Source organism: Lates calcarifer, linkage group LG15, assembly GCF_001640805.2.
Source record: "Lates calcarifer isolate ASB-BC8 linkage group LG15, TLL_Latcal_v3, whole genome shotgun sequence".
NCBI classification, from domain to species: domain Eukaryota; kingdom Metazoa; phylum Chordata; class Actinopteri; family Centropomidae; genus Lates; species Lates calcarifer.
Genome location: NC_066847.1, coordinates 18,754,005 through 18,774,222, shown reverse-complemented (window position 1 = coordinate 18,774,222; position 20,218 = coordinate 18,754,005). Strand labels below are relative to the sequence as shown.

The 20,218-nt window shown below is 42.0% G+C and overlaps 1 protein-coding gene across 1 annotated transcript; it reads left to right on the top strand.

The window, feature by feature from the left end:
• The first annotated feature begins 71 nt into the window (after positions 1-71).
• LOC108893154 (transmembrane protein 151A) lies at positions 72-19,603 on the top strand. The gene is made up of 6 exons (XM_018691012.2): positions 72-823; positions 8,864-9,202; positions 10,078-10,212; positions 10,566-10,705; positions 10,810-10,849; positions 10,984-19,603. Exons 1-6 carry the CDS (start codon positions 755-757, stop codon positions 12,202-12,204), a joined length of 1,944 nt encoding a protein of 647 aa, XP_018546528.1. The 5' UTR covers positions 72-754; the 3' UTR covers positions 12,205-19,603.
• Positions 19,604-20,218: the final 615 nt, after the last annotated feature.

The window sequence follows — 20,218 nt, the reverse complement described above, 5'->3', positions numbered from 1 at the left end:
TAATTTGGCAGGATGTGGATGCTTGCCCCTGACTGTGTGTGTGTCTGTCTCTCTCTTCAGGGGAGACTCGCGCCTGTGCGTGTGCTCAGGTGAATAGATGGGGGTGGGGATGTTGGTATATGACGTCAACGGAGACCCAACGCAAGGTGCAACCGTGGCCAAACAAAGCTAAATAATGACAGTCAACCTTGCTGTCATTTTTCGTATTTGCCGCTATTCGTCACGCCTCGTATTCATCCTCTTTATTGCTCACAAAAACCTAATTAGCGCCTTGTGCTCACGAGCGTCTTCCTTCATTTGTGCAGCTGCAGCTTGAGAAATCCTTGGCTGTGGTTGGCTCCCCTGCGCTGTCGGTCACGCGCGCACACGTGCACATACGCACGCTCGTAGCTCCAGCATCACGAGAGGCAGCAGCGGCAGTGAAAGCGGTTTGGCAGGGAGGGCGACGGGGCTTTGACTTTGGGTGCTTAGTCACATTTTGCTTTGACCAGTGAGGCGAAGGATGGAGCGGGCAGAAGTGGAGCACTGAGCGGGTCAGCGGGAGAAAAGACAGGGAGGAGGCAAGAGGGCACCGTTTTAATTCGGAGTAGATGATGCTTATTTGCCGCAGGCCCCGCCATCGTGAAATTGGATACCGACTTGCGGCGGATGGGGTGACCGAGCTCGCTGCTCCGCCGGGGAGGTCCCTGCCTTCGGACGGTACCGGGGTGGGAGCTGCCTGGTTCTAAGGAAGGAAGGAGTGGCAAGAGGGAAAATGCAGACGGAGGAGGAGACGGCCACCGCAGAAGAGCCCATTTTGGAGGAAGGGTCAGGACGAGAGCAGGTAAGGAAGGACATTTTAATATTTTCTTTACGAGTAGACGTAGTTTGTTTGTGCGTGGATATTAGCGTGAAGTTGCGCATATCTTGCCCCTTCAGGAATCACCTTCTGTTTTTATGTCATTGCTTGTCGTTCCCAAACAACCCGTCGTCTCTTCATCATACACCACACACTATAGACTGTGTCGTCTCCTGGTCTTTCATTGACAAAACATGTCTTTGCTGCTGCTAGCGTGAAGAAGTCACGTTTTCCTCCCAAGTCCTTCATGCCTCGTCCAAGAGCAAGGACACGGAAGAGGACCTTGGCTTTAATATGAATGGAGATGAGGCTGTGGTTTGGGTAAACAGAGAGGGGAGGGAACTCTAAAAGCCTGACCAGAAATAAAGCCACAGTGCTGGTGTGATATGTCTGGCAACGCTGTATGATGTGTTACTCCTGGGAGAGATGGTTAAGTCTATAGTAGAGAATGTGCATCTGCCAGCTGTCACCACTAAAATACACTAGTGGGTGACATCACAGTTTAGCCACACACCCACCTTTCTGCCAAAACAGAATCATTCCTCCAACCAGTATGATTATCCAGTAACACCAGAGAATTTCCATATGATATGATAGTAGGATGTAACCAGCAGTGTGTTTTCTTTTACTGTATCTAATAAACCAACCTCCTGAGCATGTATCTCTCGCCTTATACACATTCCACAACAATACATGAAGTCTTTCTCCATTTCCTGATCCATTGTAACAAAAGACTCTACACAGGGAATATGGGGGGAATGACACCTCGTTCCAAGGCTCATGTTTACATAAAGGATGATTCCTATAGTTTTCAGTACACCACCCTCCTGCCTCATCACCACACTCTCACACACGACTATAGCAAGCAACCTCTTCCTCCCAAGCAGTTCGCCACCTCCTCCGCTCCTTGCACTATACTTTGTAGGTAGAACACGTCACCTTTATAATGAAAACCAAGATAAAAAGAGTAGGTCATGTATGATGAAACATTACGTAGGTCAGTTGCCAGGAACAAAATGTAACCATGGATAACTAAGGATGTGGACATGCTGTATTCTCACTACCAGTCACAGCTGCACTATTTAACACAATGATGGTCTTTACCTCAAAAGGAAGAGCGAGACTCGGGTGTGAGTACATGTCATGGAAGATAAGGAAGTAGCTGTACTACAAAGGAGGAAATTAAGAGTTTCTACACAAGTGGAGTTTACTGAGTTAGTTTGACAAAGGCCACTATTGCAAACTATTTACAGAGAGCAGTGGGTGTATTTGCTGCATGGAGTTGTGTGAGCAGAAAGGTGTGGTGTGTTGTGACGCATGTACCGGTGGCAGTGTTTTGGTGTCACACTTGCTGGTCAGGTGAGACAGCGCTGGGTACTTGCTCTGCAGGCTAGGATCTTGGTCGCGCCTTCACATCTTCTAAATGTGAGCCTCAGGGCTGCATCTAACTACTGTATTATTTGAATTGTCAGATGTTTTTTGTCTGTGAAATGTCAGAGCTGAGAAGAGCAGAAAACATTTGAAAATCTGGAACCAGTGAATCATGGATGTTTCATTAAGCCATTAATTCCCTGCTGATTAAATAGTCAGTTAATTGACTAATTGTTTTGGCTCTAATGAGCTTTAAGTATGGTCCAACTACTTTTTACGATATACAAGACTTGTCCAACCAATACGGCTAATAAAACTAACAACTAGAGACAGAGACAAGCATTAGGTACGTGGCTGATGGTAATTTACAGCCTTAGGCACATAATATGTAGAGTCACTAAGTCACTAAGCCTGTTAAATGATGCCTTTCACTTCATTCTGCCAGTCTCCTCTGTCTTAATCCATGCCTACAGTGCAGGCAGTGCAATGTAATGCAATGAATTCATTCTGCATCTGTTCTCTGCCCCCATTACTCTCATATTCTCCTCTTGGTCTCCTTCCTGTTTTATATTTGCCTGTCATCCTCCCATCTCTCTCTACCTGACTCCTATCTCACTCCCAAGCATTTGCATGTTCATATTTTGCTCAACTTTATTTACTCTCTGCCCCAAATGGGTACACTCACATAAGCATTATGAAAAATTCAGTAGAGCTACGTGATTAATATTAAAATCTCAGTTTTAATTCTTAAGTACCTCCATGCTATTTCATTGCATGACAGTGGTTCTGCCATATTTCCTTTAGCAGGGAGGTCGGTTGCATGAAACCAGGCGATTTTTGAAATTTCCACAAGTTTCATCAACAAAAGACAAAACTGAGTTCCATCAATTGACAAGCTGTGCACAGGCAGAGGGAGGAAGAAGACAAATTGAATCTGTCTGAGAGAGACAGCCATGAGTGACATGATTGAAAGACAGTTAAAGTAAAGAATAAAAATAACAGAATCAAGAACAACCTGCAGGTGATGGAAGAGGAAACAAATGTATTCAACCTGAGTTCAGACAGAAATGTTATTCTTACTAAAAAAAAAGAGACACCTTCTGTTGTGTAGAAACGTCTCATTTAAAGATTAAGGCCCAGATGTGTCCCATGTTTTCCATATTTGTGACCCACTACATCTACATCTACATCCTCGCCATGAAGAAATAGGCTTGTGCCATACATGGGGTGAGGATGTCCAGAAGTAAGAGAAAGACAAAAAATAGTTAGTTAAGGTTTTTTAATTGGATTCATTGACAATAGGAAAAAAAACATCATATTGCCAGACTTATCTGTTAAATACACAACAGCAGCCTGGCTAGCATCATGACAGTTAGAGAATTTGTTTCATGAAATAAATAAGAATGCATCAGCTGAACAGGAGAACATTACAAAACAGTCAGTGTGATAATATGTTTGTGTAACATTTAAAGCTAAAACACTATAATTAACCAACTTTGCACCTCTTGTAAATCTTTTTCCATGCTGGCTCTAAAACACAAATCCAAATAACATCTCTTTATACAAATTATTTGACTGAGGTTTAATTGGACAGCAGATATTTCTGGCACTTCGAAGTTGCTAAAATGTGTTCATCTGCTTTACAGGTGTTCTGAAATAATTGTTGATTATATTGAATTTAAACTTAATTTCCACCTGCCTCTAATAAGGTAGCAGATTGCACAGTTGCTTCAGTGTCAAATGAATTCTTCCCTCGCAGTGACATTTAACATAAATATGAGAGATTTGATGTGTTTCCATATTCTTATAAAACTCCTAATCCTAGTTCTTAGTATGCTCCTGATATCGTTTTTTCATGATGTAAATGAGAAACAAAAACTGAGACTTTTTTAGTGTATATAGGTAAAACAATGTCTGCTGGAAAATACCATTCATACAGACAGGCAGCATAATAGTAGATGATGCCACTGGGAACGTTTGAGAAGTTTCCGTTAATGTTTTAGTACTTCATTCCACTGTGGAAACTTGTCACCATTGGTTTCTACAGCATTGTAACTGATATGAATTCAAGCTGACATGTAGGCTGACTACTGCTACAGGAGACCTACACCTTACCTGCTGAACATTGTCACTGGTGGGTAATTAGTCTCCACTGAATACACTACAATAATTATTTGTGGAGTGATGTTTCTTTTTTCTTCCTTTTTTTTTTTTTTTTTTTTTACCATAGTGAGCATATGATGACACATTGTATTTCCCCGACCTGTCAAGTGCTAATGATTAATTTGTTGTTCCAGCAGAGGTTGTGGAAACCTGACATCTTAAACGACTCTCTCCAATTGTGTTGAAATGACACATCATTTTTAACAGTGTACTGCAGGCATCAACAGCACATTTTCCTCTCCTCACGTCCTCACTTCATTTGCCACCCACATGCTAGGATTGCTAATTATAGCTGCTCCAGTCACACCTTACCAGCTGAATCAGTATGAGCAGAGACACAGAGGGAGGGAGAGAGAGAGCGAGAGAGAGCAAGAGAAATACATGTTTTCTACTAAATCCTTTAATACAAGGAGGGATTTGTAAAAATGTCTCGGCCTAGCGCACCAGTGTAGAATTTTCTAAATGTTATCTTTGGTTTATTAGAAAGTGTTCATATGTAGATGGGAAAGAGCGTGAAATATTAGACATACTTCTTTTAGATGCCTTTGTTTTTAGAGTCATCAGTGAGAGTCACTGAAGATTTCAAGTTTCACCTGTGCCCACATAAATACAAGGAGCCAGCACCTAAAAGTGGCAGAATCGCAGAGTGACTGCACCGTATTACAGAAAATGCTACAACCAGATTATAAAACAATGATCAAATTCAGAGACATTTACAGGCTGAGGCAAATCCAATTAATAAAAACGTCAGTTGCAGTGTCAGGTGTAGTGCAGAGGCAGGAGATAACGACAGTATGTACAGGATTTTCAGCCCAGTGTCAGATGATATGTTTTTCTGCTAATTATAATAATTTATAAGAATATAATAATTCTGCAAATTATAATAATTTGCAGAAAACAGAGGAATCTATTTACTCATTGAATCTGATAATTAATGAAACTGAATTTGTCGTGTAAGACTTGCTCTAGATCAGCACTCTTCAAGTAGGGTGGTCCAAATTTTCAATATGAAAAAATGTAAGTTGACACCCTCCAGACTGAGCTGTATAGATTTCTTTTCATAATGATGTGAAGGAGACTGAGACTTCCCTTTGATCTTTTCCTGCCTGACACGAGAGCTAAGGCTCAGCAGAGGCAGCTGAAACAGAAAGAGGATCATGACACGACCAAAGAGCTGCAGAGTTTTGCACTGGGAGTGTTTCAAATGAGGATGATGAGGTGGACCAGGGACGAGTTGGTGGAAGCTTTCCTTATTTATGACTCAAATTATTTTGGCAAACTAGAGATTCAGTCTCTTGCCCAAAGCAGCTAAAAGTGCTGTTTTATACCACACTGCATGTGTGCGTTGTGTGGCTCTGTAAGCTCATTGTAGCACTGCTCCAAATCCAAATTCATTTAGTTGCAAAAGTTGAACTAGTCAGCACCTAGTTAATTGTGAATGGAGCATCTTCAGTGTCTGTCTTTTTGTTTTAGCAGTTCAGTCATTACCTATGGGAAAGAGAACTGCTCATACTGACAAATACTGATTGGCATAAGTGCATACAGGTATAATTTGACTCCTGTCTTGGGGCCGATTTCCTCCTCACTGGGCACACCAGCTGCTGAGCCTTGATGAAAATGTCAGCCAAGACCCATGCAGGTTCTTTTTTTTTATTGCTAGAATTTTCTCTTCTTTTGGCAACATTAATCTGCAGAAGGTAAGAGGAAAAGAACAGAGGAGAAACAAAGCCAGCAAAACATAATGAGAGAGGCAGGGAGGGCAGGAGAAGGACGAGAAGGATGGATTTTGGCAGTGGACCTCCCCTGGAGAGAGGCGCAGTCTGTCACTGCTGCCATCTCTTTAGTCTCTACATCTCTCCCTCTCTCTCTCTCTCTCTCTCTCTCCTTTTGCTTCCTTTCATACTTGCATTCATGAAAAGTTCATGGCCGTTTCCCTGTCTCTCTCACGCTCCTCTTCCCCCTCTCCATCCCTCTCTCTCTCTCTCACTCAACACTACACTTTTAGCCCAATCAATCCACTTAGAGACAGACTTTCAGAGAGGATATAACGGAGGAGACGTTGGGGGTGAGGAGGAATGGGAGAGTAAATGCTTAGGAGGTGGGAGGGAAGATTCGGGGAAGGAGAAAAAAGATTATGTAAGGAAAGGAAGGAGGATGTGGAGAAAGCAGGCAGACAGAAAGTAAAAAAAAAAAAAAAAGATCTTGAATTGAAACCATTGGTAATTTTCCTTTTTTTAAGTATCCAACCTATTTTTAGATGCCCAAGTGTGCATTTGGATGAGTGTTTTCGGGTGCGATGGGAGGTGGAGGGGGCTTTGCAGAGTGATTTGCAGAGCCTGATGAAGTGTAGGTGCCCTTGACTCTGCCTTTCACTACTTGCCCTTGACGTACAGTAGTAAAAAAATGAAATGCAGTGTGTGCGCGTGCCTGTGTGTGTGTGTGTGTGTGTGTGTGTGTGTGTATGTGTATGTGTGTGTGTGTGTGTTGCAGCCGGCCAAATATGCTAGCAGATAGCAAATTGTGGTAGCACTGTGCCGGACAGAGACACAATGAATGAGATTGAGAGAGTGTGTATGAGGCGAGAGAGGAAGAGAAGGGGGGAGTGATAAAGAGAGAGGGGCATGTGTGTTAGATAGATGGAGGGAGTGATGTGCTGACAGGACAGGCAGACTTGGCTGCGAGGAGGAGAGGACACTAGCGTCATCTCATCTTTTTTTTTTTTTGTTGTCATCTGCTTTGTTGCTCTTTCGCCGTGTCGCATTCAGCACGAGGCAGAGGACAACAACACATGGAGGGCACATGCAAAGCACGGGCACAAATAAATAAACACCCCTTACACACATGTAGTCCTGCATGAAACAGCACAGGTGTGTGCAAAGTTTGTTTCCCTCTCTCTTTATGTTTCCGACATGCACACACATATAACATACATAATACATAAGCTTTTCTCCTCTGGAACAACCCCTCCCCGCTCTCCATCCCGCCCTCTCTCGTTCACACACACACAAATTGCAGCAGCAGTGATACGCTGCTGATGTTGGAGTGGAGTCAGTTAGCTAGAGAACAGTCTAGAAGCATCGTTCTCATCTAAATTATTCACATACACTCTGCTGGCTGCATTACAATGCTGAGAATGTGCACGCTGGTGTGTGCATGGATAGAGAGAGAAGAGGGGTACATAAGACCATCTGAGTCTGTGTATCTAATGCATACAGTGTGTGTGTGTGTGTGTGTGTTTGAGTGCACTGTAATATGATGTCTTCATAGTGCAACTGAGGCTGTGTCAAAGTGTGCACTTAGAGAGAGGCATAAACTGTGTGTGTGTGTGTGTGTGTGTGTGTGTCTCTAATATGCAGCACTTATCCCATGATGGGTTGATGATGGGCATGGAGTGGTGTAATGCATTCCTTTGGTCAAGACCTCAGCTTACACACTTGGTCTGTAATATGACACTGTTTACCAAACAGGAAGATTATGATCATTAAAAACTCACCAGTGGGTCACCAGGTACATTAAATCTGTGTTGCTTCCAAGCAAACGTTTCCTAATGCCACCATAGCTGTACTCATTTTCATCTGTCAGACGTGATTAAATATTAACATTGTGAAGCATGCTGTGTTATTTATTATAGTCTTGACTGTCAGAAATGTGTCAAATCTTCTGGCTCAGCTGAAACTGGCTTCACCAAACTTGTGACTTATGGTTAATGTTCAGTGTTGAAACATGTGACATGTGTGATACAGGTGACACATGTTACAGCCTTGGGTTAGGAAAGACAGACAAGGACTGACATAAATTTACTGTAAAATGATTTCATGAAGAGCTTAAAATTGAAATCTAATAGGATGTAAAATGTAAAAAAAAAAAAAATAACCAACAGCACAGTTCTTAAATCTGAAATAACTTCCTAACTACCCATGTTTTGCAAGCAGCACCATTAGGGTGTTTCTTCATAAATAGACAGCACCTGCTGACAAGAGGCAAACTGGTTCCCACTCAGAACACATTAAGAGTACTCCGGTGGTTTAGCAGTGTGATTCAAGCTCCAAAATCACAGCATACTACATTGCACATAATGCAGTTGAGTTGAATGAGGTGATGTATGTTTTCCAACATGGCTGCTTGTAATTGCGGTCTGAACAACATGAACCTGTGTATTTCAAACTCTATGTTCCCCAGTTTGTATCACAGGCTTTCTGTTAAAAGTTGTAGACACCATGGCAACTTGACAGCTGAGCAGCAAGGGTGCATGCTATATGGCTGTAAATGCCCTGAGCATTAAGTCCCTGGTTTGACTCCTGGCCAGCTGGATTTGCTGCATGCCATTCCCTTTCTCTGGTAAATTGACTGACTGACACTTGGTTGAGTGGCCCTTTTAATCATTTAAAATGTGCCATTGGTGGTATATTTATCTCTTTTATGCAGCTGGTGTCTTCTTTAGTGTGCAGTCAGCAGCATCTAATCTCCTCTCCTCTCTCTGTGTCCTTACAGCAACGGCCAGTTCAACAGTCTCTGGCCTCCTCCCTCTGTCGGGAGTCCCACTGGAAGTGCCTCCTCCTGACCCTCCTCATGTACGGCTGCTTTGCCACACTCGCCTGGTGCGCTCTCTGTCGGGTACCTGTTCTCGGCTCCTCCTCCATACCTCTTGGTGCTGACGACGATGCCACCTCGGCGGCCTACTACAATGACATCCTGCACTTGGAGAGTCCGTGCTCTAGTGGCTACGTCTACATCCCCCTGGCCTTCCTGGCCATGCTTTATGTGGTTTACCTGGTGGAGTGCTGGCACTGCTTCTCCAAGACGGCCATGTTGGCTCATGCTGAATTCCAGGTATATGTCAACCTGTTTTAGCATTGAATTTAGCATTGAGCAAAGTGGCCTAATAGCTTGAAAAAAACACATAAACCCATCACAGAACTGGCTGTGGAGGCCACTGCTGCCATACGAATCCAGCAATAGGTCTATGACCTTGAGCTAGACATAAATAGAGGAATCTGTTTACTCATTGAATCTTGTTCAATATGACAGTGTCAGCAAAATGCCCACAAATAAAGAGGATAAGTAAATAGAATGGTGCTGTATTAAATGTCTGCAGACAGTTGCTGTTCAGGAGAAATACAGGATAATTAGAACCCAAAACAGTGCTAATTTTCATGCAGCAGAGTCAGAATTTTTCACATATCATGGGGAGAGAACATTGTTTTACTTTGAATTTCCTTCTCGTGTGTGAGGAAAATAATACTTGCCCACTCATATGGAAATAAGATGACCTGTTCTGGTCTGCTCTGTCTATTATCAGGTTTTCCAGGAGCACATTGCTCCAAAAGAACAGTGCTTACTGCTCATCCGCCACTGCCAAAAACAAAGTATTTTTTATGTCAGTCCAGACTGTCAAGGCACATACCCCGTGATTACGACAGCCCTAAATAGAGAATACAAAGCAAATCATAAAACCATAAACCTTGGCAGGACCTGTTTTTCACCAGATTGCACAGGTTTAACTCTGCTGTATGCAAACAATAGGAACTTAATTGTTTCTGCCACAGCAAACATCTTTATATTATAGAGAGTTCATCCTTATTGTGGAAGAAAATCTTTACAAAAGCCTACAGAATACATTTTTAAATAGTCTAAGTTAGTTTTAGGAAGTATGCCACATACTAGAATTATTTTAAATGTAATTGTTCTTTAAATCTTTGATACAGGAAGTGTACGAGCGTGTGCAGAGACTTCAGCAGGCCACACCCTGTATTTGGTGGAAGGCCATCAGCTACCACTATGTGAGGAGGACGAGACAGGTGACACGATACCGCAACGGAGACGCATACACAACCACACAGGTGAGGGGAACTCTTCCTAACACACACACTTTCTCCCACTTTCACTCTTTTCTTTTTATATTAATAGCTACACTGTACAACCTTGAGTTATAATTTTGAAAACTTTTATAATAACTGCTATGCAAATCTTAATTTCTCCTATAGTGAAATATTGCGGGGCTGTGTGCAAACAGCTGTGTGCAGTAAGAAAAATATTCTATTTAGTAACCATGCTTTATTGCTGCTGAAACATATATGAAGGTTAAAATACCCTCCCAATAACTTGATTCTTCCTTTCTCCAACTTCCTCTTCTCCCTCCTCTACTGTATCACTCTCTCTCCCTCCTTCCATGCCCTGCTCCCTCCTTCCTCAGGTCTACCATGAGCGGGTGAACACTCATGCCTCCAGTTCAGAGTTTGACTACGCCCGCTATGGCGTCAAAGACGTATCGAAGGAGCTGCTGGACCTGCAACTGCACCCTGCAGTTCGCCTCCGTTTCACCAAGTGTTTCAGGTTAGACACCCACCACAACTGGTCAAAGGATACATCGGGGAAGTTGATTAGATAGTTATTTTGAGGGATAAACAAGGTGTTAACTAACCTTTTGTGCTCTTTAGCTTCTCCAGTGCTCGTGCTGAAGCTGCCTACCTCACCCAGGTAAGATGTGGTTCAAATAATTATCATATTTGATATAGGTACTTCTTCTTTATTCCTATGAATAAAGAAGAAGTTGCTTCACTGCTAATTCTTACATAGCTAATCTGTTCCATCCTTTTTTCTGTTCCTCGAAGCGAGCTCGCTTCTTTGGTGAGAACGAGGGCCTTGATGACTACATGGAAGCCAGGGAGGGAATGCACCTGAAGAACGTGGACTTCCGTGAGCACATCCTGGCGTTCCCAGATCCTGCTCACCAGCCGTGGTTCTCAAGGCACAGGGTGTTCTGGCTAGCCTCAGCTTTCCTCCTGTCATGGCCGCTGCGGGTGGTGTCAGAATATCGCACAGCATATGTCCACTACCATGTGGAGAAGCTGTTCGGGGAGGACGAGGATGCTAGTGGAGGAGGTGGAGGAGGACCAGGTGGAGGCGGAAGAGGGGATGGGACTGAAGGTGGGACTGAGAATGGAATCCACCCAGGAGGAATTGGTATTGGAATTGGTCTGAATGGGACCAGTTACAGAGCAATCTCTCGGGTCAACACAGTGGACATGACAGAATTGGAATGGCACATCCGCTGTAACCAACAGATGGTCCCAAGCTACTCTGAAGCCCTCCTTATGGACTTGGACTCAAGTGGGGGGACAAACCCCACGGCCTCTACACCCATCTCTGGGCCTCCAGGCACCACCCCAAACCAGGTGACCAACCCGCCTCCTCTGGCTCTGCCTGTGGTGTTCAACTCAGCTTACCTCCTCCAGAGCTGCCCTCGTTGCCGGAGGACAACGTCAAGTTCCAGTCTTCCCTCCAGGCTAAGGGCCCCGATGGGAACCACAGCCCTCCTAAACGCTACCGTGGCAGGGATCAGGGCAGCAGGGCCAGGAGGTGGGGGTATAGGAGGAAGGTTGGTGCTCAGTCGGAGTGGATTCTCACTAGGGAGACTGGGAGGAGGACGCCAGAACAGCCTGTTTCATTCAAGAAGCATGGGGGGAGGGCTGGGAGGAAGCAGGGAAGATGGAGGAGGAAGTGCCGGCGGAGGAGGTGGCGGAGGCGGAGGTGGTGGAGGTGGAGGATTCCTTGGGCTGGGTTCAAGACAGGACAACGAGGAGACCAGAGGAGTGCTAGAGGGAGAGGGGGATGACGAGGAGGAGGAGGAGCAGGAGGAGGAGGTGAGAAGAGGGGAAGACAGGGGAAGGGGAGGCAGAGAGAGGGATGAAGAAGCAGAGCAAGACAGCGGAGGAGGAGGCGAGGGGAGGGAGGGCGAGAGGGATCGTCCTCCATCCTACCAGGACGCATTCTTCTTCCCTGTCCTCATTATACACGGAGAGGAGAGCTGCCATGCTGGAGACGACATGTGACGAACAGAAAAATCAACACATCAAGAGGAAGAAAGCAAAGACAGAGGCTGAGAGAGATGACAGAACGGAAAGAAGAGAGTGGATCACAGAAGAAGGGGATGAGGGAAAATGAGATTTGATAGACCTGAAGAATGAATGAAATGAGAACCGAATGAGGTTGAAAGAGTGGCGTTGGTTGACAGCATACCAACCACAGAAACAGAAGATAAAAAATGAGTCAAAGCATGAAAGGCAAGGATAGACAGAATTAACAAGGACAGAGGGAACAAGGGAAGAGGAAAAAGAACTACAGTGGGTTTAGTAGGAAGGGAGTGTGCTGGAAGAGGGGAGGAGAAACAGAAAAGTCTTAGAGAGAAAAAGTAGACCGCTACAGGGGATTTGAACAGATTCAGTGCATAATGTAAAAAGACAGGAAACACACTGGTTCAGAGGAAGATGAAAGCTGATAGTGCAGGAGCGAGATAAGATGGAGTCTGAGAAAATGAGTGAATCTTCGCAATTGTAGACTTTGTCACACAGAGATTGTGTGAGAAAGAGGGTGACGGATCAGATACCTGGGAGGAATGGAAAGACTGAAAACTTGTCTATTTCCAGATATATCTATGCAAGAACAGGGGTGGAAGGAGTAACAAGTCTAAAGATAGCAACTGGAGAGCAGTGGAGAGACTCCAGACCAGCTGAAGTGGTAGTGGGTACTTTTTCAAAAGGCACAGAAGTGGAGACACTGCGAGAGGGTATTCTGAAGCCTGGAAGGTTCGGTCTTGGTTCAGGAGACTAAAAATACGGCTTTAAAAAAAAAAAAAGAAATGTTGAAAGAGACAGGAAATACTAAATATTTCAGATTAGGGAGGAAACAGATGAGATCTCAAAGGATTACAAAATGCACTGTAGAGAACGGGAGGGAGAGAAACCATGACATGCTATCGGCAAGGTAAATATAAAAAAAAAAACAGCAAGGGAGGAGAGTAGAAAATACAAGCATCAGAGAAACAATAGACAAAGACAAGAAGTAGAATACAAAATTAGACACTATACTGATCATGACAGACCAGATTACACTTACACATTCACTAAATCTTACAGATAATTCATGCAGATTCTTAAAAAGTCACAGAACAGAATTATCAAAGATCTCAAGAGGAGGAGAAAACAAAGATACAGGATTCATCACAGAGATGAAACGCCCTCTGAGCAGCAATTCTTCAGTCTAATCAGGAAATCTAAATAACATTCAAATAGTTTCCCCTTGTAACGTTTTCAAACAGGCCCCCATGACAGATAAGGTTTTTTTTCCTCAGATCTTTTAAGATTTAATATACAACTTCACACAACACCTGACTAGCAACTGTAACAGTTACAGTCCCAATAAAAGAGGAGAAACATTGATTTCCTCCGTGTCTCCTCATACCATCTTACTCCTCACTTCACCATTAGCTTCCCCACCACTCTGTGTCCATTACAGATATGGAGCTGAATGAAAAGATCCCATAAGAAGGGGAGCATCTGCTTCCTCCACCTCTCAGCCTTCCCCACTCCTCTATTCTCATGCTTCTACCTGCTCTCCGCCATCCATTTCATCACCTCTTCTGTTCTCCTTTCTCTCTTCTTCACCCCTCTCTGCACAGAAAACCATAAGTTACAGGTGCAGAGGTGTAATTCTCACTAACACATCTTTTGAAAAAAAAAACAAAAAAAAACATGACCACTGTAGCTTGGAGCAACAGTTTTGCAATTAGCACATGTTGTGTTATAAGTGAAGTGAGAGAGTCTTGTACTAAAATAGATTCACTGCATTTATCATTAACTTCCCCTCCTCTTTTTCTCCATCACCTTCAGCTCATCCTGTTCCTCCTTTTAAAGTGGTGGATATGTGATACACCTCTCTATGCTACTGGAGATGGAGAGATCAGATTTCATCTCCGCCTACTCCATATATCTCATGTCCTCCAGGCTGAGCTCTCTCCTCTTGAATCAGACTTTATAAACCAGATGTCTCTCGCTACTTTATGTCTACATATTTTGAAAGAAACAGAATGAGATTTCAACAAATTCCACGGGTGCTTTGATCAGTGGATGTACTTTATTCGTAGAGGAGCTAAAGATGTAGACAAATTGGCCTTTAAAAACACTGACTTCAGGCAGAGGTTGCTAACAAAGGATGTCATTTTCATACAAGATGAGTAAAATGCTAATTACCACCAGTTATGCCTGTGTAGTTGTACTAGAATTTGTACAATTTGTACCCAAAGATAGACCTGTGCAGTAAGAAGAAGAAAAAATACAATAACCAGAAAACCCTCCTGCAATATCAATACACTATATAAGACAGTGTGTGTTTAAGCATGAAAAAAACCTCTTTATCTCATTTATGTCCATAGTATTGGACTGCATGGGAAGTAAAACTTGACCTGTCAAGCTCAGCTGACATTTTCATAATTAATACTAGTAGAAATTTGACCTTTGCTTTGTATTTTTAGTGTAGACAACAAAATTGCTGATGACAATTTCCAATATTCAGATAAAACCCACAATATGATCACAGTGATCAGTAATGCCCAGCTCTTTGATTGTGCCATGCTGCTACCTCCTCCTCTTGAAGAACCATCTGCAAATAAGTAACAGTGCTCTCTAAAACATTGCCTCACTGTGAAACGTGTAAAAGTTAGCTGGCATAGAGATGCATGTAACTCAATAATAGCTATTGTGCAAGACCTACTAATAGCTATGTGGCAAATACGGCTGCCATTGCAAAATGCAGTGCCAAAAAGCAGTGATCCATGCTCAGTCAACACAAATTTAGATGTTTTAGACAAATCTAGAGAAGGGCACGGACTTCAATCCATAGGGATTAACTCTCTTTCCTGCTTTCTCAGTTGATATGTTTTCAATGAAAATCAGCCCAGGGAGAGGCGACTGGCACAGACAACACAACCATCAGTGCTTTGATGCATAATACTTTACAAAGCACACTAAACCTGCTACAGTAATAAGAAGCAGTTAGAGTAGTTAGGTGAACATTTCTTAATCTTCCCTGCATAGTGCCCTTCAAAGGTCACTTCAGCCACTTTGTTGGATGTTGGAAGGGTCTCCCTCGCTCTCTATCTGCTTACTTTGGACATGATACTGAAAAGCACACTGAAAGAATGAAGTTGGAGAGAAATCTCTTACATGAGGAGTTTCCTGAAAATGGAGCAAGAGTGATGCTTCATACACTTTATGAATGAAAGAGATAATGGACATGTCAACGAACACACACACACACACACACACACACACACACACACACACACACACACACACACACACACACAGGCACAGAAATATGTAACATCCAACCTGGATTCAGCAGTGACAGCAGGGAATGTCCTCTCAATGAAACTTTCTGGAAAGAAAAAGTAGAGCATGAGTGCTGACCTGGTTTGGTGTACGGGACACATTCACGCACAGACGCACATACACACACACTGACACACATTCACATACACTGATTCTGGCTGACGGATCTTCGGTAGCTTTGGGGGACATCAAGCTGAACTGGGAGAAAACTAATGGACGAAATAATTAATGGAAGAAAACTGGTCGTGAAAAGCAAGAAGGACAGGTGTTTCTGTATGACCGCAGAACTGGAAAAGGATGAAAAGACAAACAGCCACTGAAAGGCAGAAAGAGTGAAAATGTGAGATTAAAAGACAATTATTTTTACAGCTATTAATCATTATCTCAGTCTCTTGACTTGTGGATAAAATTGTCTCCATTAACGTCCCTTAACAAAAGAAAAAAGCACTAAAAAGCACTGAACACACCTCTGTGTTAATCTGATTTACTTGCAAGATCATGTTGCTTTCACTAATTTTCTATCACTTGCTTTGTTATTTTGTTAAATTGTAATAATATGACATTTTTGTTCATGTAGCCAGTCAGCCGCTTAAATTTAAAATAACTCGTGCTGAACTCCAGTTTAAAATCTGACTGCTTTTACATTTCTATCTATATACTTTGGCACCACAAGTGACAAAACAAGACAATACAATTGAGTCTGTAATTTGCTACTTTTATATCATCTGCATACTTGAGTAGACATTATTTAAGGTTGTTTAAGTGATGTCTGAAATCTAAATGCCTTTGTAAGCTTCAGAAATTTCTCATGTCTTTTCTGTTCTTTAATTTTATTTCTTATTTTTGTAAAACAGACTTTGCTCTCAGCTTCCCAATGAGCTTAGGTCGGTGAGTCTGAATTGCAAAGGGTGCTTGGACCCAGTTGTACTTGCTTTCAAGTCTAGTTTGTTTATTTATTTATTTATTTATTCTTTTGAAACAGACAGGTGTATTTCACTCATATGTGTTGTTACTGGATATTTATATGGTGTTTTATTATCTCAGAGTGTGTCAAAAGTGTGTCCTCAGCCGCTTCAGGTGTGCCAAGAGAACTTTGTGCCCATGATGTCTTACACAAACACACACTCGTGCGCTTGCATGTTACGTCACAGCAGTAAAGCAGCCATTATAACAGCTTATTTTAGACTAGAGTGACATTAATCCAATACCCATACTCGCCCCACACATGCAGCATCTTAATACAAACATGCACACACACACACACACACACACACTGAAAGCATGGAACTGTCCTGCTATGTTGCCTTTGTGTCCGATGTTGCCAACTTTTTTGCTCAGGATTTCAGTTAATGCTGCATTCCTGTGTCAACACACGCTCTCTGTCACACACAAACCCATTAACATGCCAAAGCGAAAAAAGGAAAAAAAAAAAAGAAAAAGGAACATCACAGAGAAAATACCTGTGCACAGAGACATGAGCAGCTGGTACAGGTGGCTGCACCAAGTCCACACTGCGTTCTATAGTATGATCTGTACTGAAACGTGCCACTGCCTCAGATAATTACATGAGGTGACAACAGGATGGATTTACTCATTGTTTTATACCTATCAGTTATCTTTATTGACAAAATGCGCAGTTTTGTCTGTTCATGTTATTTATTTTGTGCTGAGTAAATCCACCTATTGTCTAATAAGTTGTTTGATTGGTTAAACCTGGAAAAAAGGTGTTTTTGTCCACTAGGTGGCAGCAAAGCCCAACATATTGTGACGACTCAGACGTGTGGCACTGTATTTCAAGGCTAAACCAACAGTGAATCAGACAGGGTAAAATCAGCTGCTGTCCTCCTCTCTGTGGGCTGAGACTTATGTATGTTCCACATTTGCACACAGCCAGTGATGTCAAACCAGGTAATTTGTCTTTGGCAGCTGATAAAAAGCACCTGCTGTGACATCACCAGTTGATATGTGGCCAAAAGTGTAACATACGCAAAGGTTTAAACACACACAGAGCGGTGTAGTCTGATGTGATTGTGCATTTATCTTCTAAGCCTCCATTGATGTTATTTTTCTTTCACTGTGACTGAATGTGTTGCAAAGCAATATTGCCCATATCCCTGCTTTCTGGCTGGACTTGTATATGTTGCTAAGCAGCTTTTCTGAACTTATAACCACAAGCAATGGGAGCTTCAGTCATTGAAATGACAGCACTGTTATAGAGATAAACGCAATGTATTTTTGACTGAGCCTCCATTTCTACTGCATAACTCATAGTCTGGCTGTGTTGCTCTATATGACACAAACTACAAATAAAAGGATAGCGGGGGAAGGTGGTTTGGTTTGTGATCAACATTTTCAAAAAGACCACTCTTAAATAAACATCTGTCTACTTGTGCCCAAAGTTAGCCCACATACAGTTTATTCGTTCTGTGTGGGCACAAAAATCTGTTCTTGTTTTTCACCTTTTTATCAACATCATCACTTGACTATCTTATAAAATGCTCGAGCAATTATGGCCGATGTATTGTTGTCAATACTGTTACTGTTTCTCTTGTGGTCATGGGATGAGTTGAGTAGTCATACCAAGTTTGTCAAACACTGTAAAAAAAACATGTCTAAAATCGGTTTGACTTGAAATCACATGAATTCCAGCTGCATCCTCTGTTTTCATTTGCAGATACACTCTGTCTGTCTAATGTGGATACTACAAACCATCAGGTAACAAGTAGAAAAATGTGATCCATTGACTATATTTCACACACAGCCATTATACCACTGTTGACACTGGGCTATTGCACTTGCCACCAACCATACATAACATACATTTATATTAAGTAACAATTGATCCAAAACAGAATTCAGGGTATTCCTTTGACGACTGACCTCAGACACTTTAATGTGAATTTGTGTGCATTAATAAGTCTCCCTCAGAAGTAAAAATAGCAGCCAAGATTACTGTCTGTTCTTTTCCACAGACACTTGTCCACTGTTCTTTCTGCATTGAATAATAGCAATTTTCCATTGTTCAAAAACTGTATAGTACCTGTACTGAGCCTTGTATCTGTATGATACAGTATCAGAACCCTTTGTTTTTGCACTGGAATAATGAGCAGCTGTGTATTGTTACATATTCTTGATGTCACCACCTTCAGGCAGTGCTTTATTGTCCTGAAGTGGACACAAAAGACAATAGAAAATAACACCAAAATGACGATTGTATATAAAAACTCATATGCTGATAATCACTTCAGTATCACATGACTGTAATATGTCAATACAATCTTGTCTGAGTTTAAGGCAATACAGATATTCAGTGTCTGAGTAAGGCTCATTTTATGATCAGGGTCAGATTATATTTGTTGTCGACAAAATGTGGTCGTAATTAGCGTTAGAGCTGCAGTGGCTACTCCAGTAACACCTCGCATTTACATTTACTATGTCACCTGATTGTTAGATGAGTATCATCATTGGACAATAAAGCTACAAAAAGCTGCATTCATGTAAAATCACAGTGGATTCCACAAACTCTGACTTAGCTTGTCAAAGCAGCAAGAGCCTCAGCTCTCTCAGTTTCAACCTCAGAAGAGATGATCATGTTCACATGACATTTCAGGGTGTTCTTATTTCATTTCTTGCTAAATATTTAATGCTGCTGGATTACTTGTGAGCTGTCAAACAAATGAACTGTTACCACAATGTAGTTGTTATGTACATGCAGCCTCTATGGAGTTAAAACAATAATGTCACATACAATGCATTATTGTCTTACACAGTGATGTGTAAAGCCAGGAATGGGCTTTCTGTTCAAGCACTGTCAAGCAAAATGTCCTCAGTATTTAAGCTAATTAATATGTAACTGATAATAAGATTGTCAATATCACACCAGATTATAGGTGTTGTCGCTGGCCTGTTTAAGATAGTGTAATTATATGATTTGAGTGGATGATGACAGAAAAGGTAATGGAGCTGGTGGCAATAACGCTGTTAGCTGATGCGATCCTGGCGATGATGATGACAATTAATTATCATGGAAGATACAAATAAAGTCAATCTGCTTGGTATACCAGGGTTCAGTCTTGTGAAATTTTTTACCCAATAATACCTACAAATTTCTAAAGAAGATATTATTGGGTTTAACCATATGCTTGTAATAGATTTTCTTTTTCTTCTTCCCCAGCTTTGTTAAAACATCTTATGTTTGCTAATGATTTTAGAAAACGACACTCTTTGACTTAAGAGAGACCTTTCTACAGATTGAGAAAATTGACTGTAGTGATGTCATGCCAGCCTGGATGTGGCGATTACAAATTGTTAACAGAGAGCCTGTGTTATGGAGTGATGAAAGATGTGGCATTTACAAGGCATGCTTTATTTAACCAATTCCATTCTCACAAGCACACAAAGTGAAATATATGTGGTTAATGATTTTGCTGAATTTATTCATTCTGATTTTTCTAATTCTAATTTATAACAGCACTGTGAAAGTTCCCCAGCTTTATGGAAGTACAATACTAAATCACAGGTTAGGGGCCAGCATCACTCAGATTCAGTAATGCAGAGACAGGATGTTGCATGGGTTTTGGTTTAAGTCTGAGAAGCTAGCCTCAGTCAGATTTGAGAATTAATCAGGATTATTAAGTACTACAGCTACTTGGTCAACCTTTCTCAGTCTACTAAATTA